The following is a 27,318-nucleotide window of genomic DNA, read 5'->3' as shown; positions in this document are numbered from 1 at the left end:
CAACAGAACAAATGGGTTTTTCTCTTTTTATAAATGCATAGTGCTGTCTCCTTCTACCAATAGCCCTGACTAGATCTATACATTTTCTTTTCAACAGTGAGAATCACTGTAAAAGAGAGAGAGATGTGTAAAGCTTTAGTTCATAAAGGAAACAACATGATCTTTCACAGAAGTACTGAAACCCATGTGCATCAGCTCCTGGGATTTTAAGCCCACACTGGTTTCTTTATATAGGAGAACAAGAACACTTCAGAATCTGCAACAACTTATTTCTCTCTCCAACTGCAGTATTTTAGCAAGGATACATTATTCAAGCAAGTAGCTATTTAAGTCTCATGCAAGCCACCTCTTTCCTATTACAGAGATATAGATCTGGAATGTTGTTCAAAAAAAGAAAAGGGAAGCGATACTGAATAAATCATAAGCATATTAAAATGAGAAAAACAGTGTTGGAATAAATTGTGGGTAAATTCCTGCTGAGAGCCTTCTCCGAGTTACAAGCAACTTTCCTGCACTTTAAACCAGATGTCTCGAAGCACCCATCCTGAATCCTGTTAGCCCAGCATTCCCCAACCTTCTGTTCCAAGATTTGTGGCCACACATCCCATCATCCTTTACCAATGGCCACGCTGGCTGGGGAAAATGGGAGCTGGTGTCCAACATCATCTGAAAAACCAAGGTTTAGGGATTACAGTAGCCTCACTTGTACTCAATGGTCTCTGCTGGTGTTCCATTAACCACCAATCAGAGACGTATGAACATCTGGCTTTATTAATAAAGGACCAGTATTCCTACTAATGGAAGGATCATGCTTTTCTAATGTCATAGTGTAAAATAATAGAAAGGGGGTGGGTTGAATGACAAAGATTCAAACTGTTCTATTAATGGCTGTACATCTTTGATATTGAACAAATTACATAACTGGATTCTGTTAAGATTAAAACAACAGGCAAAGATTAAAACAATACAGGTGTTGAAAAGTGTATTAAGTAAACATATGAGGGGGCTGCCAGAAGGGATGGGCAAGAATGTATATTCAGTTTGCATTTCAAAGCTAACTTATCAAATTGGCACTTTCCGACACAATATGAGAACCAAAACACAGCCGGCCTTCAAAATTCACACTTATTCAAATTTTGCGATGCAGTCCACCAACCAATGCTTACAAAAAATATAATGGGATAAAGGTGCATAAAAATGAATATTTGAGTGAAAATAATATGTAAAAATGCATTATGACAAGAAACAACTTGCAAAAATATGTATATGTGAACTGCCTACAAAATATGTCTATTGGAAGAATTCACACTAAAATGCTGGAGAATTTTAACTGTTGTTTTAAAAAATCACAGATTGTTGCAGAAATGTGAAAAACTGAATTTAAGATTGGAAAAAATGAGAAACAGAGAATTGAAACTCATAGATCTTTCCATCCCTAGCGGCAGGCATGAATGCTGTAGTTCCACCCCACCCAACAACTGCCATTCCAGGCATCTTTCAACTTGTCAAAAGGCCTTCTGAAGTGGGGAGCCTTCTGTACTAGTGAAGGTTTAAAAACCATGGGAGAGTTATTAGAGTTGGAATGGTGATGCCACATATACACCCCATCTCATGTTCAGGTAACCCACTCTTGAATGCCTGCATAGTCGTTTTTCTACTGCACCAAAGTGCACAGTAGCTATTTCCAGAATCTCTGATTTCAACCATTCTCCAGGTTAAAGAAATAAAATCTGAAATCTGTTAAACATATAGAACTCATGTTTCTTTTATCAGTTCCTGATGGCTAAAGGGGGGGGGAATGTTATGAACCTAGAGAGAGATTAAAAGTATTAGATTTTATAACCAAACATATTAATCACGTGTATTATATTGATAAGGGCATGTTGTTATTTTTCCATTCTACAAGACATGACCAGGTATTCTGTGCAATTTGGGGTCATGAATACAGAGCAATAGAGCTACGATTTGGAACAGGCCCTGCAGTTCAAAGGCAGGGAAGAGGCCCTTTCCACAATCTTTCCTATAAAGGAGTTTTCTTTTTTCCTACTTCCCCAAATACCTTTTCCTTTTATGTCATGTCTTTTAGATTATAAACCTCAGGGAAGGAACTGTCTTAACATTGACATTTCTAAGCCACTATGGGAGTCTCTCTTGGCTGAAGAGTGGAATAAAATGTTTTAAATAAACACAAGTACCTGAGGTGCCTTATTCCACCTCCAGCTAATGCAGTCTTTGCACTAGCTTTCCCCAACCTGTACCTCCAGATGTTTTAAAAGTAAAACTCCCAACATCCCTGATCATTGGCCATGCTGTTGCGGCTAAAGGAAACATCTGGGGGACATCTGATTGGGGGAAGTTCATTTACCTCAAATAGCAGCTGCCACAATTGCTATTGCTCTGCCTCTGTGGTCGGAAGCAGTATGCTTCTGTACACTAGGTGCTGTAGCCCACAGGAGGGGGGAGTGCTCTTGTGCTCCGGTCCTGTTCGTGGGCTTTCCAGAGGCATCTGGTTGGCTACTGTGAGAACAGGATGCTGGGCTACATGGGCCACTGGCCTGATTAAGCAGGGTCTTTTTATCGTTCCAAGGCAGAAAAGCCTTTCTGACTTTGCTACCCAAGATTCTTTAGTCAATGGCCCCTGGCCAGAAAAAAAGAGGCCCTCTTATCTGATCTGCCTACTTAGTTAGAAATCTCATTCCCCTTCTGTCCAGTTTACCCAGGACCATCATAGGGAACAGAGAATGTTGACTTGGGGCTGGGCTGAATAGAAAAAAGTGCAACATTTAATTTACAGGCCTAGTTGTTAATTTAGAAGGGATGGACAATCAAACTCCAAAGAACAGTTAATTCAGTTTTCATTTCTTGACAGATACACTCAGCAGGGAGGATGAGAAAACATTTCTTCCTGGCTGCCACTAACTACACACACCAGAGTAGGTCCACACCAACCCCATGCCCTACAGCTGTAATTTGTCAGATTGGCTGTATGCAACCAAGTTCTCAAACTCAAGCCTTTCCATGAAATGCCCATCTTAGGTGCTGTTCTCACTGAACAGCTCTTAAATATACATGGCAAAGGAATAGCTGTGTTCTCCTCTTCTCCAAGGAAGAACACTGCAATATGTAAGATTTTCCATGTGATGTCTCATACAGATGAAACCCCAATTCACACAATCAGCCACCCTTTTTTTCCTGGGAGGTGGGGAGGATCAACAGAGCATCTGCTTTGCATGCAGAAGGTCCCAGGCTCAATCTCTGGCATCTCCAAGTGAGGCTGGGAATGACCTCTGCCTGAAACCCTGAATAACTGCTGCCAGTCAGTGAAGACAATACTGATCTAGATGGGTCAGTATAAGGCAGTTTCCTATGCTTAGATAGCATACTTGTCTCATACTTATTACACAATGTGAAGAAGGGGGGCAACCCCCCCATTTTATACACCACAGATACTAGAGAGCTGCACAGGTAAATGTGTGAACTGTACCTCAAGAATTTCTGTTGCCTTCAGTTTGGGATATCTGACCAAGCAGATTTGTGAAATCCCTTAATAACTAGTATTTTGGGCCAAATACTTGCAACACTTGGGTGATTCAGGATGCTCTGAGCTACAGCCTCAAAATACCTAGAACGTGTTTTACTACAGTGCATGGCTATAGCAGAGTTGGAGGGTGGACTGAAGATGTTGGACAGCCTCATGTTAACTGAATGAAGCATGCACAAACATTCCCTACCATTATTTTCATTATTCCAAGGTATTCACCCGATTATTTCAAAAACTGGATGGTATTTGAGGAACAAAACAGCCTAGGACTGTGGCAATGCCCAAGGGAACTGAGCGTTTCCCCTGAACACACATGGAAGAAATCTCTCATGAGCAATGTTATAGTATTTATATTTACAGAAAATTAAATTCAAGCATGTATGGGCAAATGTTGGATCCCCCCCAAAGGATTTCTTATATCTTTAATTTCATTCTTTCTGCTTCAGTAGGAAGGTTGGGTTCAGAAATCAATCTAGTCATTTCACCCCGTCGTAACTTGTCATAGGCTCAAGTTTCATGAACGCACAGAAACTTGCCTTTTTAAAAGAAGGTCATCTTTGGATGAAGTATCTATTTTTAAAAAACAGTCTGCAAATTACCATAAATGAGGCATGGCTAGCAGTTGTTCATAGCACACGGATGAAATTGCTATAAGCAATTTATCTTGGTTCTGCACCATCCCTCCCACATACCAGTTGCTACTTGTCACACATCAGCAACACAGAGAGAGCACACTGTTTCCTATAACAGAAGGCAGACCGAGGACTCTCACAGCTTAGTTATATCCCTAAGCACTGGAGGGAGGCTGAAGGCAAGCAAGACGCCTATGTGCCATTTCTCACTGGGAAGGATGATGAAGCTATAATAATAATAATAAAATAAAATTTTATTTCTGAGTCGCCTATCTGGCCGAACCAACGACCACTCTAGGCGACGTACACCAATACAATAAAATACAATATAAAATAGATAAGACCATCATCATCTAACCCACTCTTCCAGTTAATAACACGTTAACAACTAACCCATCCCAGAAATCCCATAGGCCTGCCTGAATAGCCAGGTCTTCAAGGCTCGGCGGAAACCAATTAAGGAGGGGGCATGACGAAGATCAAACGGGAGGGAATTCCAGAGGGTGGGGGCCACAACTGAAAATGCCCTCTCTCTGGTCCATACCAACCTTGCTGTTTTAGTTGGTGGAACCGAGAGAAGGTCTTGTGTGGCTGATCTTGTCAGGCGGCATAATTGGTGATGCTGGAGGTGCTCCTTCAGATAAACTGGGCCGAAACCATATAGGGCTTTAAAGGTCAAGACCAACACCTTGAATTGGGCCCAGTAAACAATTTTGGGCCGGTAAACAAGCTAAAACTTGTATTTTTCAACCACTGCACAATTTCATGCCAGAAGGTCAAGACCATATTGAAACAACACAGAAAGCGCTACTGCTTTCCAGGCACAACGTGTTGGCACTTGCCTTTAAATTCCTTAATGGCTTGGGGCAGAGTTTCCTGAAAGACCATGTTCTCGAACGTAAGCCTGCCCAAACCTGTGCAGGAGGCTGCAGGGACAAAAGAGAACCCCTGCTACACCCCCTTATGCTAGTGGGCGATCCTACCCATTAAATATTAATAAAATCCCCACCTTATATGTTATAAAATATGTGCCTAGTGCTTTTGCACTCATTGGCCAGAGAACTGGAAGGTGAGAAATAATCTAACACAGGATGCTGACATAGCAGGGGTTGCCAACTTTTTTTGGCTAGTGGGCACATTTGGAATTTTGAGAATGTGCCGCAAGTGCCAGTCACAAAATGGCTCCCATGGGGGTGTGGCATAAGTACAAAATGGCTGCTGCATCTGAAAGAGCAGAAAAACACATCAAGCAATGTCCATTGTAGGAGAGGCTGAGCCAATACAAACAGGAGCAGAGCAGGAAAAGAAAACTGCCTCTCATGCACTGTGGATTTTTAAGGAGATATTTACCAAGATCTTTTGCGGGTACCTACTGGTGGGAGCAATGAGTCCTGTGGGCAACACACTAATATAGGATATCAAGTAGAAGGCATTATGTACCTCCCACAGTATTATCATCATCTTTCTTTTTCTGAAAGACTATTCCAGTCTTCTTGTATTAATATTTTTTGGGGGAAGGGAGAACCAGTTTTCTTTATGGAAAACAATTTGTGCTGACCTTGAACCAATATTAGTCAATTGCAGGATGCACTGCTCTAGGCACAGTCAATAATCTCCCAATTCCTTCACCAAAGGAACAGTTGAAGCAAGTAACTATACTTAGCCAAGCCACGATGGCTTGGACTGTAGTCACCTTTCTTCAGTCTCAATAATAAATGCATCATTGTGAGAGGAACCCATGTATTTTTCACCCTTTCAATTCAGGGTTCCGAATCATAGTTGCCAAAGGTTGAACTATGAATTCTCTGTCCTTAGAAGCTCTCAACATGTTTTCACTTGCCTGCCCATTCCACCACCAGTTGCTAAAAATATTGGAAAGGCTCAGTATAGTCTCTTGACTGTTTACATGTTGCATTACTTTTCCACAAATAGCATGTTATTTAAATCAAATTTAAAAGAGGCCGTAGAAGGAGAAGAGTACAAAATTGTTTCTCCAACTTAAAATAAATAAGTAAAAAGAACTTACCATCAAGTAACCAAGGCTGGGTCTGCATCTTTTCCAGTTCTGTTATCATTACACGTGTGAACACATGATCTGGCACCAAAAGGCCTCTCTCCAGAAACTGCTTTGCCAATATACCGACATCTGTTGGGGGCGGGGGAGGAGAAAGACACAAAAAATCCGTGATCATTCTGCTAGGATAGATATTATTTATTTATTAGATTTATATCCCGCCCTTCCTCCCAGTAGGAGCCCAGGATGGCAAACAAAAGCACTAAAAACACTCTTAAAACGTCATAAAAACAGGATTTAAAATATATCAAAACAAAACATCCTTACAAACATATTAAAACAAAGCATCTTTAAAAACATTTTTAAAAGTTTTAAAAACATATTAAAAAGCAATTCCAACACAGACACAGACTGGGATAAGGTCTCCACTTGAAAGGTTTGTTGAAAGAGGAAGGTCTTCAGTAGGCACAGAAAAGATAACAAAGATGGCGCCTGTCTAATATTTAAGGGAAGGAAATTCCAAAGGGGTGGTACCACAACACTAAAGGTCCTTTTCCTATGTTGTGCAGAACAGACCTTCTGATAAGATAAGGTAGAACCAGGGAAGGACGTCACAGCCCTCGCCTGCAGAGTGCAGTGATCGATTGGGTATATAAGCAATATATAAAGAGAGAGATAATGTTCTGTGTGGATTCTGATGGACTCATTTCCTTCTCCCTGAAGTGCTTCATCAATTCAGAAAAGAGAGGTACAAAACAGAATGCCTAAGGGAAGAGAAGAGAGACAAAGAAATCTATAATGTTTGGAACCCCCATTATCAGCTACCCCAAGCAATAGCCCCCAAACGTCTCTGCCCCTATTAACAACAAGGGAGAAAGCCAAAGGATGACTGACTGGGCACTCAGGTTTCCATGCCTTTTGAAATTGCCAGTCAGATAGCACTACACCTCTCATCTCATTAGCATAATGCCAAATCCCAATACTATCTGCCAAGTTAGAGGAATCATTAAGTTGCTAACGTCAAAATGGCATGGACTTCAGCTTCGCCATCTGACATCTGGCAGGCCAAAGGTCAATTCTGCAGCCTTAAGGGTGCTAACGGAGGTTCCCCATGTCCAATCTATCTTTCATATATATCTGCAGCCGTAAGGGAGGCAATTGCATGGATGCCAGGTTGAGAAGAGTGGCATTACAAGCATCATCAGAATATACCCTGGAATAAGAACCTAATGCTCAGCAAATAAACAGGAAAGGCATAATGCAGAAGTGGCTGTGGAAAGAAGATCCCAGGGAAGTATGGGTCGGGAACTGAAGGTCTAGGATGGGGAGTCCAACCTGTGGCCCTCCAGATGTTGTTGCATTACAAGTCCCATCATCCTTGACCATTGGCCATCCTGACTGAGGCTGATGAAAGCTAGAGTCCAACAACATCTGGAGGGCCACAGGTTGGCCACCCTGGTCTAGGAAGAGGAAGCAGGGGGACATAGAATACGGGCCACTTTCCTTGACAACCTCTTCCAGGATAAGATCTACAACCTCTAACTATACATCATAATTATTTCTTTGTTTATTAACATACCGAGCTATATTTCAAGTACAATCCAAGGCATGTTTAAGTAGAAGTATATCCCACAGCATTGAATGGGAATTACTCCTAGTAAATGCACTCAGAATTACAGCCTTCATTTCTAGGAGATGGGTTGCTATCTTTCCCCACAATTCTGATAAGGAAGATTCCAGTTAGAAGCTTTAGAGTGATGTTAACAAAAATAGAGGGGGGAGGGAGAAAAAAGGAAACAATGAGCAACAGGAAGCTTATCTGGTGGGGCAACTTACAAAACAAAATAAACGAAGCTTTTTTAAAAAAAACCAGGCATTCAGTAGTCTGAGTGTGTAACAACATGTATCTTTCATTTCATTTTTATTTTGAGCAAAAATGTGAACTAAACTTGAAAGAGTTGAGAACACTGATTTTTTCCTTTAAAATAAAAGCAAATTGAACACCAAACACTTTCCCCCTCATTTTGTACAAATGAAACAAACTGCTACTAGTACTCTAAAGAGCTTTTCAGTAAGCTATTCCTATCTGAACATTACTAAAGTAAAATTTGGAAGTTTTCTAGATCCTTGGCAGTACACAGAATGCATTTAAAAAGTTGCATTTTGATAGCTTATGTGGTGGTGACATCACAAGCTTTGCTTTTAATTGAAAAGCAATATTTAAAGCAAGATACAATTATAGTACATCTCTGAGTAGTTTTCCACAAAAGCAAGTATCCTGATTTATCCAAGACCCAAAGCAAGTATGTTATCATCTCAACTGCCTGTCAGAGGAATAGCAGCAGTCGGGCAGCTGGTAAAATGAGATTAGAGTTCAGAGAAGGAAACAAAACCAACAGATGCCCAGCCATCATTCTTGAGGACCTTTATTTTATTTTGCCTCAGTCTTCCATGCCAGGGCTTTTCAATGGAATATCTTTTCCCCATGACACTAAAACCTGTTATGTAACACATTATTAAGTAGGAGGCTACAAGAACCCCCCCCCCCAATCTCAGATCCACTTTTCCTTCCCTACCAGAAACTCTCTACTTATGGTGGGGCCCTTCCTTCTTAGGCAGGCCATTGGTCGCTCTAACTCAACATTATCTACATTAACTGGCAGTGGTTCCCTTGTTCCAGACAGGTGACACTTCCAGCCCTACCCGGAGATACCAGGGATTGAACCTGAGACTTCCGCATGCAAAGCAGAGGCTCTGCCATTGAGCTATGGTCCTGTCATCACATGTATGACAGGCTAAAATTCAACAGATATGTTCCTCCACTACAAGGTCTGTTGTATCTTTGCCTGTCATGCGGCTGTCAGAAAGAGCTGGTAAGTTTCTGTCCTTTCAAGAGCAAAGAATCCTACCTCCTGCTATTCTGGATGCATCTGTTAAGCATCTCCTGCTACATACTGGTCTCCTGAATTCCTATTAACAGTCACATACAATAGCAGTGCCAGTGGCTGACAGTTAAAAGGGGCTAGAGCTCCAAATGGAGAACATTAATAAATAAGGATGATAGGTAGAGTAGCGTGTACCCTAATCTCCTAGTGCTCTCGTTCATCTGACATATAGGTCACTAGAGCAGAAGCTACCTAGTTGCTTGAACCAGAACCAAGAGCAAGAGTGGGGGAGGTCCAGCACTCAAATGGGGCCCTTCATGCCCATCGCTCTGGCTCTTAGCGCACACACACACACATACTTTTGCCTAGCTGTAATGTGTCCTTGAACTCTGATAATGCCTTTTCTTGCCTGGATGGAGATAGAGGGGAGTATGTAAGTGTGCACAGAAACTAGCCTACTGTGCAAGTTTACATTTGTTGCTCTGCCCACTTTTGCCTCTGGCCCCACCCACCACTGGTATGTGGCCCTCAGAAGGTTGCCTGAAAGGGATGTGGCCCTAGGGCTGATAAAGCTTTCCTTTCCCCTGACGTAGAGATTACAAAGGTGGGATATGTTTATTTTATTTATTTATAAGCATATTTGTATATTGTTATTCATTTTAAAAAAAACACCAAAGTGGTTTACAACAAATAAAAACTGTCCAATAAAGACTATTAAAAATACAGTTTTTCAAAAAGGCCAACTATTGCCTCTGTTGCCTCTACTGAGCAACCATCTACCTTTTCCGCTAAGTGACAGCTGGGGAGAAACAGCTATTTTATCAGGCTGCAGAGCAGAGGAAGAGAAACCTTCTGCTAGGAGACCAGCTTCCTTTGGCCCTCCATCAACTATCACCTAGAACACTGTTCTTCAGTCTTGGGTCCTAGATGTTGTTCAACTAGAACTTCCATCATCCTTTGGCCATCGGCGAAGCTAAGGATGATGGGAGAGGTCCTACCAGCAACCATTCCAGGCTACCTGAACTGTTTCCATCCCATCTGGTCGTTATAAGGAAGGTAACTTAAGAACCCGTGTCTGAGCTTGACCTTTTCTTCCTTACTCCCTGCCCCTCTTTCCTTGTGTTACGCCTTGTAGAGTGTAAGCCTGAGAACAGGAACTGTCTCACCACTGATCCTTCTAAGCCATTCTGGAACTTCAATTAAAGAGGAGGTGAAAACGCTTTAAATAAATCATCTTATGTTCTGGAGTCTTCAGGTTTCCTGACTAGTTTCTCTCTTTATGGAAGGCTAACACAGAAACAGGTATAAGTTGACGGAGACTTCAGATAATATAGAAGGCGCTTTGTGAGTTGGGTCATTTTTGCAAGGAAAGCTATTAAATAAATACTAATAATAATAATCTTCATTAGTTTATTCAGAAGATTTCAATTCCAGAGAAATTAGCTATATATTTTTTTACAGTCCAAGCACATTTATCCCATGGTATTAAAATACAACTCAAGTAAGTTTTCAACAAGTTACATTTTAGCCATTCCATATACATTACAAGCCATTCAGTAATGTATACAGCATGTTCCATCTGTATTCAGATGCCTAAAGATGAAGTAACCTTTAAGTCAATTCAAAGTTCCTTTAGCAGACCCTATTTTACAAAGTTCAGGAAACAAATGTCATACCTACTGAGCAACACACCTTGACAACGCTTTTTGCTGTACAGTATCTTTAAATATTAACCCAAGAATGTAGTGGAAAAGTCCTCAGTTCTTTTAGTAGGTGAAAGACTACTTTTAGGGGAACAATTCTACGTTTTTCCTATATATTCTTTTATTAGTATATGACACAAGGAACGCTTTTCGGTTTCTTTACAACAATCGTTTCTACAACAGCAGCTAGAACAAACTCTAGCTAGCATTGCTGTTTGCTAAAGAACATAAGCTTTGATGTCAGAGACAATACATGCTATATGCTAGCCAGAAAAACTGAATTCAGCAGCTGTAAGCAGAGAAAGCTGTCAAGGGAAGTAGTTCAAACTCAAAACAGACAGGGCAGGAGACCGCAGGCTTTTTACTATGAATACATAGCACAAGGATATGAATCCAGCTCTATAGCCCTATATGGTTAATAGGAGAAAATCTCCATCAAGGCAGCTCTGAGGTTTGCTTGCCTGAACCTATAAAGTATTGGACGGTTATCAATTCCAATTACTATTCATCATAGCAACATTCAGAACTATAAAAGGAGAGAATATCATTGCTTAATTCAGCCTTTCCCAACCGGTGTGCCTCCAGATGTTGTTGGACCACAACTCCCATCAGCCTCAGCCATTGGCAATGCTGGCTGAGGCTGATGGGAGTTGTGGTCCAACAACATCTGGAAGCACACTGGTTGAGAAAAGCTGGAGCCTTAATGCATATACATAGAACACATTCACCATCTCCACTGAAAAGCATTGGCTTAGAGGTGGTATGCATGCTATCAGATCTCTAATGTCCGTTTCATACATGCAAACCTTCATTTGACACAGCTGTCAGCAAGTGGTATGCATACATCATGTGGTGATGCGCTAGTGAGACAAACTGGAGAGTCTGCTGGTGTACCATCTACTGTGGTGTTCAGATATCTTCCTCCTTGAGCTGGTAGAGGTGGTTTCTGGATGATGTTGGATAATCCCAGGATGTTAGTTCTAGAAAATTTCATTTTACCAGCCAAATAGCCTTGGCTGGGCTAACTTGGAACTTCATGACTACCACTGATAGCCACTGGGCTGTCTCAACACATCACTGGCCTAGCATATGAGGCAGGTCATACTCTAGATCTGTTTTTTTCCTCCTATCAAGTAGCTGGTTAATGATTCAGAGGAAGGATGATAGCTACCCTGCCTGTTTATTATTATTATTAGTATTAGTAGTAGTAGTAGTAGTATACCGCCCCATAGCTGAAGCTCTCTGGGTGGTTTACAACAATTAAAAACATTAAAAACAAATATACAGATTTAAAAACACTTAAAAAAAACAATTTAAAAACACATGCTAAAATGCCTGGGAGAAGAGGAAAGTCTTGACCTGGCACCAAAAAATAACAGTGTTGGCGCCAGATGCAACTTGTCAAAAAGATCATTCCATAATTTGGGAGCCACCACTGAGAAGGCCCTCTCCCTTGTTGCCACACTCCCAGCTTCCCTCAGAGTAGGCACCTGGAGGAGGACCTTTGATGTTGAGCGTAGTGTACAGGTGGGTTTGTGTCAGGAGAGGCGTTCCATCAGATATTGTGGTCCCAAGCCGCGTAAGGCTTTAGAGGTTAAAACCAGCACTTTGACTCGAGCTCAGAAACATACAGGCAGCCAATGCAAGTGGGCCAGAATCGGTTTTATATGTTTGAACTGTCTGGTCCCTGTTACCAATCTCGCCGCTGCATTTTGCACAAGCTGCAGTTTCCAAACCATCTTCAAAGGCAACCCCAGGACCGGTTCTAAAGGGCAGCCAGGTGGAGCACTGGCCCGAGGGCCCCTGGAGTTACAGGGTAAGAGGGGGCCCCTCAGTGGCCCCTCCGCTCCCCTTCTGCGGTCCATGGCGATCCGCGGCCTCCCCACACCCCCTACTTACCTGTCTCCTGCCTTTTAGTATTGCCCTTAATGAAGATGGCGGCCGCGGTTTTCCTCAGGTACTGAAGCCCCTGCCGCCATCTTAGTTGATGGCAAAGATGTGCATGCATAGCATGCACGCGTGCCATCAACAAAGATGGTGGCGGAGGCTTCATCCCCTTAGGGAAACCGCAGCCACCATCTTGGTTAATGGCAATAGTAAAAGACAGAAAACAGGTAGGTGGGGGTGTGGGAGGCCACGCTAGGAGAACCCCTAAGCTACGAACCTGCTCCTTCAGGGGGAGTGCAACCCCAGCCAGGCCAGGTTGAACATCCACCATCCGGTCAGAAAAACCACCCACTAGCAGCATCTCAGTCTTGTCTGGATTGAGCCTCAGTTTATTAGCCCTCATCCAGTCCATTGTCGCAGCCAGACACCGGTTCAGCACATTGACAGCCTCACCTGAAGAAGATGAAAAGGAGAAATAGAGCTGTGTGTCATCAGCATACTGATGGAAGCGCACTCCAAAGCTCCGGATGACCGCACCCAACGGTTTCATGTAGATGCTGAACAGCATGGGGGACAGAACTGACCCCTGTGGAACCCCATACTGGAGAGTCCAGGGTGCCAAGCAATGCTCCCCAAGCACCACCTTCTGGAGCCGACCCGCCAAGTAGGAGCAGAACCACTGCCATGCGGTACCTCCCACTCCCAACTCAGCCAGTCATCCCAGAAGGATACCACGGTTGATGGCATCGAAAGCCGCTGAGAGATCAAGGAGAATCAACAGAGTCACACTCCCCCTGTCTCTCTCCCAACAGAGGTCATCATACAGGGCAATCAAAGCTGTTTCCGTGCGAAAACCAGGCCTGAAACCCGACTGAAATGGATCAATCAGTCTCATCCAAGAATGTCTGGAGCTGACCTGCCACCACTCATTCAAGGACCTTGCCCAGGAATGGAAGATTTGCTACCAGCCTATAGTTAAGATTTTCTGGGTCCAAGGAGGGTCTCTTTAGGAGTGGTCTCACTACCGCCTCTTTCAGGCAGCCAGAGACCACCCCCTCTTGCAGAGAGGCATTAATCACTTCCCTGGCCCAGCCCGCTGTTCCATCCCTGCTAGCTTTTATTAGCCAAGAAGGGCAAGGATCCAGCACAGAAGTGGTTGCACAAACCTGTCCAAGCACCTTATCAATGTCTTCAAGCTGTACCAACTGAAACTCATCCAAGAAATTGGGACAAGGCTGTGCTCTGGATACCTTGATTGATTCACCTGCTATAACACTGGAGTCTAAGTCCTGGCGGATGCTAAAGATTTTATCCTGGAAGTGCCTAGCAAATTCATGACAGCAGGCCTCAGATGGGTCTACCATGTCCTTGGGGCCAGCATGTAATAGTCCCTGGACAATTCTGAAGAGCTCCACTGGGCGGCAGATTGATAACTTGAAAGTGGCAGCAAATTTTATTTTATTTTTGCTGCCCTCACTGCCCCTAAATACAGCTTACCATAGGCACTTACCAGTGACTAGGACTGGGTAGGGTAGCTGTGAGAGAACTAGAAAAGGTCCTCAAATGCAATGATGTATCACCGAACACTAAGTCAGGATCATTAATAATAATAATAATAATAATAATAAATTTAATTTTTGTGTCGCCTATCTGGCCGAAGCCACTCTAGGCGACGTACATATTAAAATTCAATAAAATACAATATAATTACAGAATAAAATACAATGCAGTCAACACTAATGCAGGCATAAAACTATGTAGGGCAATCAGTAAATAATTTTCACAGAAACAATAAACAATCACAGAAAAATTAGCCCACCCCGGAGATCCCAAAGGCCTGTCCAAAGAGCCAAGTTTTTAAGGCTCGGCGAAATGTATCCGGGGAAGGGGCATGGCGAAGATCAAATGGGAGGGAGTTCCAGAGAGTGGGGGCCGCCACTGAAAATGCCCTCTCTCTAGTCCCCACCAACCTAGCTGTTTTCGTTGGTGGGACGGAGAGAAGGCCCTGTGTGGCTGATCTAGTCGGGCGGCTTAATTGGTGGTACTGGAGGTGCTCCTTCAGGTAAACTGGGCCGAGACCGTATAGGGATTTAAAGGTTAACACCAAAACCTTGAATTGGGCCCGGAAAACAACTGGAAGCCAATGTAGATGAAATAACACTGGTGTGATGTGATCGCGGCGGCGGCTGTTTGTAAGCAACCGAGCCGCCGCATTCTGCACCAATTGTAGTTTCCGGACCGTTTTCAAGGGTAACCCCACGTAGAGCGCATTGCAGTAGTCTAATCGAGAGGTGACCAGGGCATGTACTACCAGTGGGAGCTGATGAATAGGGAGGTAGGGTTGCAGCCTCCGTATGAGGTGTAGTTTATACCAGGCTGCCCGGCTCACTGCCGAAATCTGCGCCTCCATGGACAGCTTGGAATCAAGAACAACCCCAAGGCTGTGGACCTGATCCTTCAGGGGTAAACTCACCCCATTAAGCCTCAGGTCAACAACACCCAACCTTCCCCTGTCACCCACAAGCAGCACCTCGGTCTTATCAGGATTAAGCTTCAGACCATGGTATTCCCAATCTCTATGTATGGATGTGAAAGTTGGACAGTGAAAAAGGCGGATAAGAGAAAAATCAACTCATTTGAAATGTAGTGCTGGAGCAGAGCTTTGCACATACCATGGACTGCGAAAAAGACAAATAATTGGGTGTTAGAACAAATCAAACCAGAACTGTCACTAGAAGCTACAATGATGAAACTGAGGTTATCATACTTTGGACACATAACGAGAAGACAGGATTCACTAGAAAAGCCCATAATGTTGGGGAAAACAGCAGGGAGTAGAAAAAGAGGAAGGCCAAACAAGAGATGGATTGATTCCATAAAGGAAGCCACAGACCTGAACTTACAAGATCTGAACAGGGTGGTTCATGACAGATGCTCTTGGAAGTCGCTGATTCATAGGGTCACCATAAGTCGTAATCGACTTGAAGGCACATAACAACAACAACAACAACAATTGCATCCACCAGGAGTTCGTCTCCATCTGCACTCAAGCCGTCTCCTATGTTGTTTCATCACTCTCAGCTCTGGGGTATACCATGGAGCCGTATGAGTTCTATACAGGAGAGGGTGCTCAGGAGCAATTGTGTCAACCGCCCGGGTCATTTCTGTATTCCACAGTTCAACCAGGGTTTCGACAGGAGTGCCAGCCCTATCAGCCGGAAAACTCCCCAGAGCCCTTTGGAAACCATCCAGATCCATTAGTCTCTGGGGGCGGGCCAACTTAATAGGTCCCCCACCCTTGCAAAAGGGAAAAGCTGCTGTAAGTCTAAACTTCAGTAAGCAATGGTCTGTCCATGACAAAGGGACTGATGTAAGGCCCCCCACATTCAGATCACCAACTCCATGTCCAGTTGCAAAAACCAAGTCTAGAGTATGCCCTGCTACATGTGTTGGGCCAATGGCATATTGGGACAGTCCCATGGCTGTCATGAAGACCATGAAATCCTGAACTGCCTCAGATAAGGTGGCCTCGGCATGGATGTTGATATCCCCCAGAACCAACAGTCTGGGGGATTTCAACAGTACACCCAAGACCACCTCAGTCAGCTCAGCTAGGGCATTTGTTGGGCAGCAGGGTGGGCAGTATACCAACAGAATCCCCAGTCTGTCCCTCTGACCCAACACAAGGTGCAAACACTCCAGACCAGTCGTCACATGGACAGGATGCTTGCAGAGGGAGATCAAGCTCCTATAGACCACAGCAACCTCCCTCCCCGACCCTCAGGTCTACCCGGATGCTGAACCAGGTACCCTGGCGGGCATAGCTGTGAGAGACTAACTCCTCCCTGCTCACCCACCCAGGTCTCCGTTATACATGCCAGATTGGCTGCCTCATCCACAATTAAATTGTGAATGAGGGATACCTTATCTATTGGTAAGGTCTGGACTGACAACAGCTGCATCTCCCTGCAGGAATAGAGGACCAGTTAGGATGCGCTATACACAGAGACTTATGGAATCTAGGGGATTCCTGAATGCTCCTGGGTATGGTGTTCATATTCCAGGTCCCATGGCTGGTGCCCCCATCTTGGAATGGTGCAGTGAAAAAGGCTATTAACACGGCCACTCCAGCACGGTGAACCCTGAATACCTCTATGCTATACCATTGAGCTGCCAGGGACAGATCAGTTTATGGTTAAAGTATATGCAGTGTAAGCCGTATATCAACTCTTCCAAGTGGCCATCATTTTTCATAGACACTGCTTTTTAACCAATACTTGTGCATCTGCAAAATGTAATTCTATGTACTAAACGAATGGAAGTTATTAATGATGTCTTTCTAAAAAAATTCAACCACATTTTTCTGCTGCAGAACAAAGCTGCTGGAAGTTAAACTGGTACCGTTCATTTGGATCACAGCTTGCCAAGTATTAGAAGAACTGCTGCCTGTTCATTTCTAAAACCAAGTTTACTGCTGGTGTTTGCCTTCAAAGCCTTAAATGGCTTGGGAGCCAGGTAACTGAAGGAGCAATGATTTCCACATCAGCCTGTCTGCACTTTAAGATTATCTGCCGATGCCCTTCTCCAAATGCCTTTTCCTTTGGAGATGAGGTGGCTATCAACTAGGGAGGAGGCTTTTTGGATGTGTTGCCCCAGTTTGCCCCCCCAAAGGATGCTCACCTGGCACCTTTTAGGAACCAGGTGGAAACTTTTAAAAATATGACACACCTGTGAGCTTGCATCTGCTGCTCATATCTCTGTTATTATTTTCAATTGCTATATTACTGTGAATCAGAATCAATTTTTTTGTGAAGATCACTCTTATAAGTATAAGCAAAATAAAATTTAGTCCAAGATCTGCCACCAACAAGGGTTGATATTCAGGACAATTTTGCGACATATGAAGCAGTTTCAAAATAGATCTGGGGCAAAAGCAGCTAAAAACCACTATGAACTAGTGATATAGGAAAGTTCCCTTTTTAATATGGAACTTAACACCAAGCCCTTTAGATGGAACAAGTAACTATGCCAAGCAAATGGAGAAAAGAGATCCACAAATCATTAACATTGCTAGTGATGAAAAGTATGCCAAAGTTTAGGAACTGAGAAATCATATCTTCATTGCTAGGACTGCTCTTAAATATACCTAATGGATATTTCTTTTCATGAGGTATCCTGAAAACATTTTTTTTCAAGAGAGCATAAAGTTGGATATAGCACATTCCAGGCCATCAGATTTATGACAAAAATGACACATCACGCTCATTTCACTGAGCTGCAAACGATGACTCACTGGTTAAAATAAATAGGATATTTTACTAAAGTCAGTTTAGATCAGATGAAGTGATTTGTGTGCACACAATTGTCACTGAAGAACAACTGTGATTTTTACTGAAGAGATTACTGCATATATACACATTGACAACCTCCTCACTTTTCATTGACAACCTCCATACGACCTTGATTAAGATTCTTGAATTTAACTAGAAAAACAGGTTATGCAACAAACTGTTGCAGATGACCTGTAATAACACCTTTCCATTTGCTTTTTAAAAAAAAAAAAAAAGCTTAACTAAAAGCTGATGCACTGTTGCTAGGACGAGCCTCTCCCCAATACAGTTGCTAGTGTTAGCTGGTTTGTACAACTCTGCATACACAGACTCAGGATTGGTTTTGAAACGTCAGTGTCTTTATTTGGGGTGGGATCTGTCTGCTTAGTTAAAGCATCCAAATGGTACCTTCATGCATGCGCACACGTACACACACATGAAAAGCCACGCAACAAAAATAAAGGATTCACAAATTATCATGCACCTTTTATTGTCATTAAAAAGGCACCTACTCCTTTTCATCATTGCCTAAAAGTAGCATAAAATGGAAACCATTCAATTCCATGCGAGAGAAGCCAAATGCACATTTTAAGAACTGACTTTGGGATCAAAGCACTCAGGAGCTGCAGGGTGGAGGAAGTGAACTATTCCTTAGCTGCTTTCTGGGCTTGATGGCAACAGACACTGTGCAGAAGCAGAGGACAGGAACAGGCATAAAAAAGCAGTTCTGGTCTCATCCATGGCTTGAATAGTAATTCATTAATAGACAAAAAACCTTGTGGTTTAAGAACATACCTATAGCCAACAGATATTTCTGTCAAACTTTAAAAAGCAGGGAAATTGGGCAGCCATAATCAATGCACCAGGAGAGCAAGAGACCCGACCTCCTCTCTGAGATATTGTACTGCCCTACAAATTTGTAAAAATGCAAACAGTTTGGGTTGGTGTTTCACAGTCCAATCCACTTCCTGTGTAGCTTGGAAGAATTTGGTAACTGAGGGTAACTCTCAGGGTGCTGAGAGTTGCTAGGAGATGCTCTGTTCCCCTCACAGAGCTTCAATCAGAGCAGCTGACTATAAAACCACTCTGGCCACTGGAACTCTGTCAGGGGAAAAGGAGTCTCAGTACCCTTCACAAACTGCACTTCCCAAGATTCTTTGGGGGAAGCCATGACTGTCTAAAGTGAAATAAAAATCTGGCTCCCTGATTGGGTAAGCCCAGCAGCTGCGAGTCTGGCTTTTAGAACACTGACAGATTATTCTTACTGAGCATGTCCGGGCTTATAATTGAGTTCAATGCTAAAATTCTTAAATTAATTAAAAATCAGCCAGGCATTTAAAAAAAACTTTTAATCTGCAGAAGATGAAGGTCAGAGTATGGGTCAAGGTCAGTAAAAGGATTATAGGTACTCTGTGAACATGCCTGATTTTTAATTAATTTCAACAAATTATGAGAACTCCTGACAGAAAAAAGTCCAAAAGGGTCTGGTTTTTCTCTTTTTATACTTTGAACTCTCAATTCTCTCTGACTGTTTTGTGTATCGCCATGAAAATTTAGAGAGTTGTTAAGCAAGTGTTTCTGAGGTCAGGACAATCAGTTTTCTAAGGTTTTGTTCTGAAACGAGTTTATGGGAATCATCAGAATGGCACAGGAGATATTTTTAATTTAACATTGTGGAAAGCGAAAAATCCATGCTGACTATAGTATACAGCCACTCTTGTGGCTGTATAATAGGAAGGTGAAAAATGAACACACTTCCTGCATGATTCAGCCACTTGTGTTGTGTGGCCAGAGTAAGGGTGGCATTAATGTCCACCCCCTGCCATTGGCTCAGCTGAGGGACCTAGCAATACCAACATGGTATTGGGTAAAGAAGGTATAATGATCAGAACTAATTTCACCATCCTAAGATTAAGAGTTACATACTTCAAAAGTTACATTCTATAAAATGGAAAATACAACATATCTGCTCTCCACCCATAAGGCCTTGAATCAAGGCTTCATATTCAAAGAGTATGCCTCTACAATTAACACGATAGCCGTGAATTAAAGCAATTTGTGGATGCACAATTCTTGGCGTTTCCCAGGCATGCTGGCACAGAGCAAGAGAGTCTTTCATCTAATCTAACCCCATACAAGGCCAACCCATGTTTTCTTGACCACTATGCCAAATAAATCTGAAATTCAGATAAGTAACATGAGTTATTTCTGCTGGTTATAAAAAGCAAGAGTTCTCATTTTATCAGCAATATGGGATTTCAAGAAAATTTTCCTATATAAATTAGGGTTATTACCTAATTTATAGCATTTTTTTTTACTTGTTATTTAGGTAACATGTTTATTTTACTTGTATTTAACACTTTTTAAAAAATAGCAATTGGTATTTATTCTTTCTTACTAATGAAGAGCCAGTGTGGTGTAGTGGTTAGAGCAGCCTTTCCCAACCAGTGAGCCTCCAGATGTTGTTGGACCACAACTCCGATCAGCCTCAACCAGCATTGCCAATGGTCAGGAAAGATAGGAGTTGTGGTCCAACAACATCTGGAGGCACACTGGTTGGGAAAGGCTGGGTTAGAGTGTTGGACTATGACCTGGGAGAGCAGGGTTCAAATCCCCACACAGCCATGAAGCTCACTGGGTGACCTTGGGCCAGTCACTGTCTCTCAGCCTCGGAGGAAGGCAATGGTAAACCCCCTCTGAATACCGCTTACCATGAAAACCCTATTCATAGGGTCGCCGTAAGTCGGATTTGAAGGCCGTCCATTTCCATTTTCACTAATGAACTTAGTGTTGTGTTTACACGGTTGAGTAAAGGAATGATCTATATACCTTTATTGTTATGGAATGAAGGATAATCCTTTAGCATAAGCAAATTTCTAGCAATCCTAAATCTCCCCTCAAAAATGTAACAGTTTTCTTCAGTAGGCATTAATAAGATTGTTTTTGTCCTTTTTTGTTTTCACCAACACATCTTACAGCTCAGTTCTATAAATGCCTCTTCAGAAATCCCTACGAGTTCAATGAGACCAACTGTTAGGTATACATAGGATTATAGCCCATGTATGTGTGTGATATGGCCCTTAAAATCACTACTACATGAGTTTAGAGGAACACCTACAAGGTTACCAAGGCTGCAATTTTACTTGTACATCCCATTCAACTTAAAAGTGGTACTTACTTCCAAGTACATGTACATAGGATTTCACCATAAAGCACAATTTAACAAGCCTTCTGCTCAAACAATCTGAGGGATTTTATATTAGAATCAGAATAAAAATACCATTTAATCTTGGACATTCTCAATCATTAATATGGATTAGAATTACCTCCATGGTTTGAATACTCTTTGAAGAATAATAAAGGATTTAGTTGTATCCATTCTTCCGAACGTTCTTAAATGAAATGGTCAGGATGTATTAAAGACTTACTATCTCATATTAAGGAAGTATTCCCATAGCATGAACATCTTTTCTCATCACTGGATTCAAACATGCAAACTGCCTCCATTGCAAATATGTTGCACCCAAGGTTATTAGCAAATTGTCCTCCTGGTTTTACTGCACTGCTCTTATTTTGGCCATTGAACCTAGTTCTAATTCTACAGACGTTTTTGCCTTATCTTTACATTCATGCAACTTTCCCAGATCTCTATTGTCATAGTGCAATACAGACAACCTTGAGCTCTTTTTAGCTGTTTTTATACACATATAATGAATGTTTGTGGGAAGGTCAGAAATGTAAAAAAAAATTGTGGCAGAGTGGAGGAGCTTTATTACATATACTAATGAAGCAGACAATGAAAACAAGGTTCCCAAGGCTTTCCCAAATTTATGGAATTTATAAAAGTGATCAAATAGTAACACCTGATTTATTTGCTTGTATATTAAGTGCAGGAAATTTTATTTTACATATCTGTTGTTTACCCCTTACTCTCAATGGATGTATGATTTATTTTTTCTGAAAATTAATACAATTATTTAAATTATAAATGTTTGTGGGTGGATTGCATTGGGGTGGCAGGATCAGCCACCAATGAATGTGCATTTGTTGTACTGACTAAGAAGCTCTCTCTCACACACACAAACACAAAACTGTACATGCAGAGAACCCTTGGGAAGCATGGAAAAGCTGAGGGTCTGAACACAGTGTTCAGAAGAGCCCACCACACATACAGATGCACGCTCGGGTTTTTACAGTCACTACAATGAATAGTACCCAAGTGTGTGGTTCATTGTACATGCATAAGATACCTGAAAGGGGGCTTTCCATCATATAGCTCTTGTACACTCTGTGGAGGAACAGAGGCAATTCTTCTACCAATAAAAGAAACGTTTTCACTTGCCAACTGCACTCTGCCCATTGTGCTCAAGGCCAAAATCCTCAAGATAAAACCCTCTAGTTTTCCTTGAAGGCGGCAAGAGCAGGCTACTGATTCAGCCATATGCTTCATTAACAAGGAAGCATGCATGTGTGCTGTAGTTAATTCAGCACTAACCACAGTAAATTATGCACCAAGATGGTTAGAGTTCAACTACCAAGACTAGCTTCTTCCAAAGCCCAAAGCTATGACAACAATCCTCTGTGCAATTCTGAAGCCATATGAACTTTAATGAGGCAAGAGCTCATTGCTTTTATCATGGCATTTTACATTTCATTGCCCTGAAGACACTTGCTAATGGTCCAGAACCAGATGGGATGGGGGAGAGGGGTCCCGGGCGTAAAAGACAAAATGTCATAGACGTAGCATACAGTGCTATAATTGTTTTATAAAACCATGTCTATTGTTATAACAGTGATCAGAACATATTTTAGTTTTTAAAATGCAGCTGTTTCTAAACTTGAAATTAAGCATCAACTTCCTAATGTGCCACGGTCTCCAGTAGCGTAGTGGCAAATTCAGAAGTGCAGGGTCCCTTCTAGTCACAGCAACACCACTTCCCACACCACACACACACACACACATTATTTTGCTGCATAGTTGAGAATGAGATCCTTGTAATGCCTTCTTCCGCAACAACAGACATCCTAATGAGCCAATAAGCATATAAGAAGGGAGTGTTAGCTACTGAAAAGAGTCCTCTCAGCAGCTAACTCACCTCTTTTCACTCCAATTGGCTCCAATCTGCAAGAAAAGACAAGGAAACATGTTAGGAGACTCTTATCAGTGGCCATCACAGTCCCCTTCCATGCTGACCGGCTCATAGGATGATGGAAGCTCCCAGAAAGGTAAGGGGTCTAAGACCCCCTGAGACTCTGGATGACTATACCCCTGAAGGTCTCGCAAGTAAAGACATGATGGCAGCCTGCCTAAATTAGTGAAAAGCGTTTAATATACATTTTTCAAAATTTACAGTCCCAAGTTGGAGCATTTAGTTGAAGTAGTGGGACATCTTTCCTACATCACATTTTCCCACAAAATACATAAATTGCTTCCCAAACCCTAAAAACAAGAGCCGGCAAAAGAGCAACATTTACTGAATTTCAGTTTACATTGAACTACAGAAATGCAACCATGTATACCGTATTGACACAGGTGACATTGTGAATGTTTTTAGATTACCCAGTTTACCTGGTCCCTGAAAGAACTCTATAGGGCTATAGCAAAGGAGTGTTGCATTAACCACAGATTTCCAACAGGACACACATACAGAAAAAAAGAAATACCGTACATTGGTTAAACCCTGACATTTTTGTTTGGTGAATCAGTTGCTATTAGCAAGGTGTTATTTTTACTGGATTTTAACTGAAGATAGGTGGCATACTTACAGTTACCATCACCTCTTCCAGTTTAAGAGCCAAAATGAGCATTAAGCAACCAAAGGAAGATATCTCTTTTCTTGAATGACAAAGAGATTATGGATAATCTGTGATAACGAAGGATTTGGGCTAATGAATTCAACATCAGGAGAAAGAAGGGTCTTCAACTTGTTCTCAATGTACAGGGCCGTGAGTGCCCTCATAAAATAAGTAAGAAAAAGAAGAAATGTTTTGAATGTGTAGGCCCAGCTAAAGTGTGAATCCATTTGTTTGACAGGTTTGTTAGGGACAGCACAGGAAAAATATCATTGAAAAAAAGAACCACCTTAACTGGATACATTTTGAAATACTACAACTGTCTGTGTATTAGATCTAGCCCTAGAGGTTTCAATGAAAAGCATGTTGGTGAGTTGTATTCCAGGAAGCCACCTGTGTGCCCCAGGAAGTTCATTTCATACCCATCTTCTCTTCTAAAACTGTACACATCCTAGCTGCCTGACAAATAATGATACTGATGGGATATTTCTATCTTGATATTTTCTCCTTGTAAGGAGTTTTCTTTGTGAATTTGAATACAAACTGACCTGATCCACACCTCCTGGACCAATATACAAGGTCAAAACACAGTTATCCTTGAGATTTCATAGTTCTTTGCAATTTGCAATGCTGAACAAAATACATATTTTAAAGTACGTACCTTCAGAAAAAGAAACTTTAAATGTGTATGTTGTGAGAAAACATATTCAAAAATAAAATTTCAGTGTGTATTTATAAATGAATTGTGCAGATTTTTGTGTGTGTTATATTTTATGGTTTTAATTTTTCTCATAGTTTAATTCTTTATTAATAATATACTCTGTATGTTTTAATGGTGTTGTTTTTAGTTGTAAGCTGCTCTGAGTCCTATTGGAAAAAGGGCGGGGTAGAAATAAAGTTTATTTTTATTTTTATTATTATTATAAATAATTCACAGATTAATGTGGAATAAAATGGATTTATGAATAAATGCATGTGAAAGTGACACAGACTGGAAATAGACTGAGCCATTCCTAACTAAACTTGAGAATATGTCTGGCTATGGAGTCCAGCGCAAAATGTGCCCAAAAGTTTTCGTTAGAAAAAGAGAATGAAACCATTCTCTTACAAAGGCCAGCTCAGCTATAACATTGTATGTTTAGATTCTTGTTTAATGTTACTGATCTGAAGAGGAGGGAATACTTGGGAATTGGAAAGAGTGTTGCACAAAATGGGGTGGGAGATTGATCAAACACTTGCCATTACAAGTATATCTTCCGAAGCCATCTCTTTAGGGTGGCCAGAGGAAACTATACTGGATATGAACTCTGAGATAAGTCCCAGAAATGGAATTTATAAATCAGAAGAACAAAAGAAGATCCTTCATGACCAAGGTGGTCAATCTCATTCAGCTAATCAGTTTATGACAAGACCCTCAGCTATAATGGATGCAATAAAAACATTTCAGGGCTGCTTTAAAAATAGTGATATAACATACATTCTTATATGCCAATATTTTGATTCCACCTTTCAGAGCTCTGTCTAATATAAATCAAGGCTACAGAAACTGTATTTATTTATTTATTTATTGTTTGATTTATATCCCGCCCTTCCTCCCAGCAGGGGCTCAGGGCAGCTCTCGCTCGCTCGCTCTCGCTCGCTCGCTCTCTCAAGTTAGAGCTAACAAAGGTTCATCCAAGTTTAGGGATAAAATTGCAAACAACAAAGCAGATGGAAAGGCAATAAAATACAGTAGGATTGGTTTTATAGAGAATCTCCGTTTGTTACATCAGGTGAATTACTGTTATAAAACCTACAGTTGGCTTAAGTTACAATTGTTTGGGTTTTGAAAGATCTCCATGATTAACAAGGATTTCATGCTTGGATTATGTTTCTTGTTTAATTAACTATTGCTGTTTATAGTGAGAGAGACTTGAAAGCATGGCAGATGATGAAAAATGTATATGGGCTGGAAAGAAATCAAGTGTAAGTTTAGTAGCATTGCAAAAGAGCAAGTAAAAAAGAAGGGAACTCTCTTAGAATATACACATATGCCTAGAAGCCTACACAGCAAGCGTTGTTTGGTCATTTGTTTCATATCTATGTTGTTTCATAAGTATGTTTCATATCTCTATGACATGATGCAGAGCAGCACTATATGCTTACAACCTTGGCTCATTGAAAAGGATTACAGAAAGCTATTAAATACAGTAGTAATCCCTGAAACAAGTTCTGAAGACATAGATACAAGATAAAATTAAGTCCTGATTTATCACCTGTAATTCAAGTGAAACAATTTGATCTTAGTAAGTAATAAGAGGATTTTGACTTATGGAAAATCCATACACAAGTTTATAAACCCATAGATCTGTTCCAGGATAGTAAGAAAAAAAGACTTTGATGAAGTAGTCTCAAGGAGATGAAAACTGTGGCAGCATCAGTCTGGTTTGTGGCCCCTTTCCCACCATGAATTATGGGACAAATTAGGATGTGGGAGAGCCTCAGACAAATCAAGAAGGTGGGAGAAGTGGGCATAGGAGCAGATAACACTATAAATCCAGTCAGTCAGTTTTATTGCCTAGCCATAGGCCATTGCAACATACAGAATCGCTGATCATTATATAAAACTACAGTTAAAACATTCTTTGGTAAATTTCAAGAGGTGTACAGGGCAAAACTTATCCCCTATGAATTACTCGACAATTGAGCCAGCTGTGCTGCACGGATCTTATGTGCAGCACAGGCAAAGAGAGCGACCCTGTGTGTGACCGCAGAATCTTTGTCTGCTAAAAGGAAGATGAAGATATCCTGCACAGACCTCCCCCGTATTAGAAATTCACCCAGAATTTTGGACCTCGGATGTGCATAAAGGGGGCATTCTAATAAGTAATGCGGGAGGTCCTCAACTGCCTTGGTCCCACAAATGCAAAATTGCTGGCTCCATGGGGTCTGGTTATAAGGGCCCTCCAGTACAGCATTCGGCATTGACTGGAACCGGAGTGCCGTGAAAGCTTGTCTAAGCATTGGTGACATGGAATGGGCCAGATAGTTTGCCCTTCGGTGGTCCTTTTTTATAGCCCCAAACCATCTAAAGGGTTTGGAGTTATTGATTGCTAGCCTATCTAACCAGTGACAGTGGGAAAAAATTGCCTCTTTCAGCCTTGTTCTATCATGGATACCAGAGGCCGGAGGTGAAATGTGGTACAAATGGTATATACCAAGGATTTTTCCACCCCAGAATTTGTCTCTGGAGGCCCGCTCGACGCATAATTTCAAAATGAGCTTAGACTGAGAGTTTTGGATTAACTCCCAAAAACTAAGCAATGCGCAATGGATATGAGCACTGACAGGAGAAGTGCCCGTCTCAGCTCGCAACAATGCCGCCGGCATGCCTATGGGCAAACGCAAAAGTTTTTTTAAAAAGCTGTTCTGGACCACCTCAAGACTGCGTAGAAGGGGACCCTCCAGGCCCCAAACCGGGGCGTCGTACAAGATCTGCGGTAAAACTTTGCTGTTATAAATTTTCAGTGCTGGGGGGATGAGATTACCACCTG

The 27,318-nt window shown here is 41.8% G+C and overlaps 1 protein-coding gene across 3 annotated transcripts in view; it reads right to left on the bottom strand.

The window, feature by feature from the left end:
• The window catches only part of AK4 (adenylate kinase 4), a 50,288-nt gene that overhangs the window by 9,684 nt on the left and 13,286 nt on the right, over nt 1-27,318 (bottom strand). For all 3 annotated transcript variants that reach the window (XM_061633338.1, XM_061633339.1, XM_061633340.1), the window contains exon 3: nt 6,200-6,319. In XM_061633338.1, coding sequence (XP_061489322.1) covers nt 6,200-6,319 — 120 coding nt within the window. The remainder of the gene's footprint in view (nt 1-6,199; nt 6,320-27,318) is intronic.

Source organism: Rhineura floridana, chromosome 6 (assembly GCF_030035675.1).
Source record: "Rhineura floridana isolate rRhiFlo1 chromosome 6, rRhiFlo1.hap2, whole genome shotgun sequence".
Taxonomy (NCBI): Eukaryota; Metazoa; Chordata; class Lepidosauria; order Squamata; family Rhineuridae; genus Rhineura; species Rhineura floridana.
This window is presented reverse-complemented; position numbering and strand designations above follow the sequence as displayed.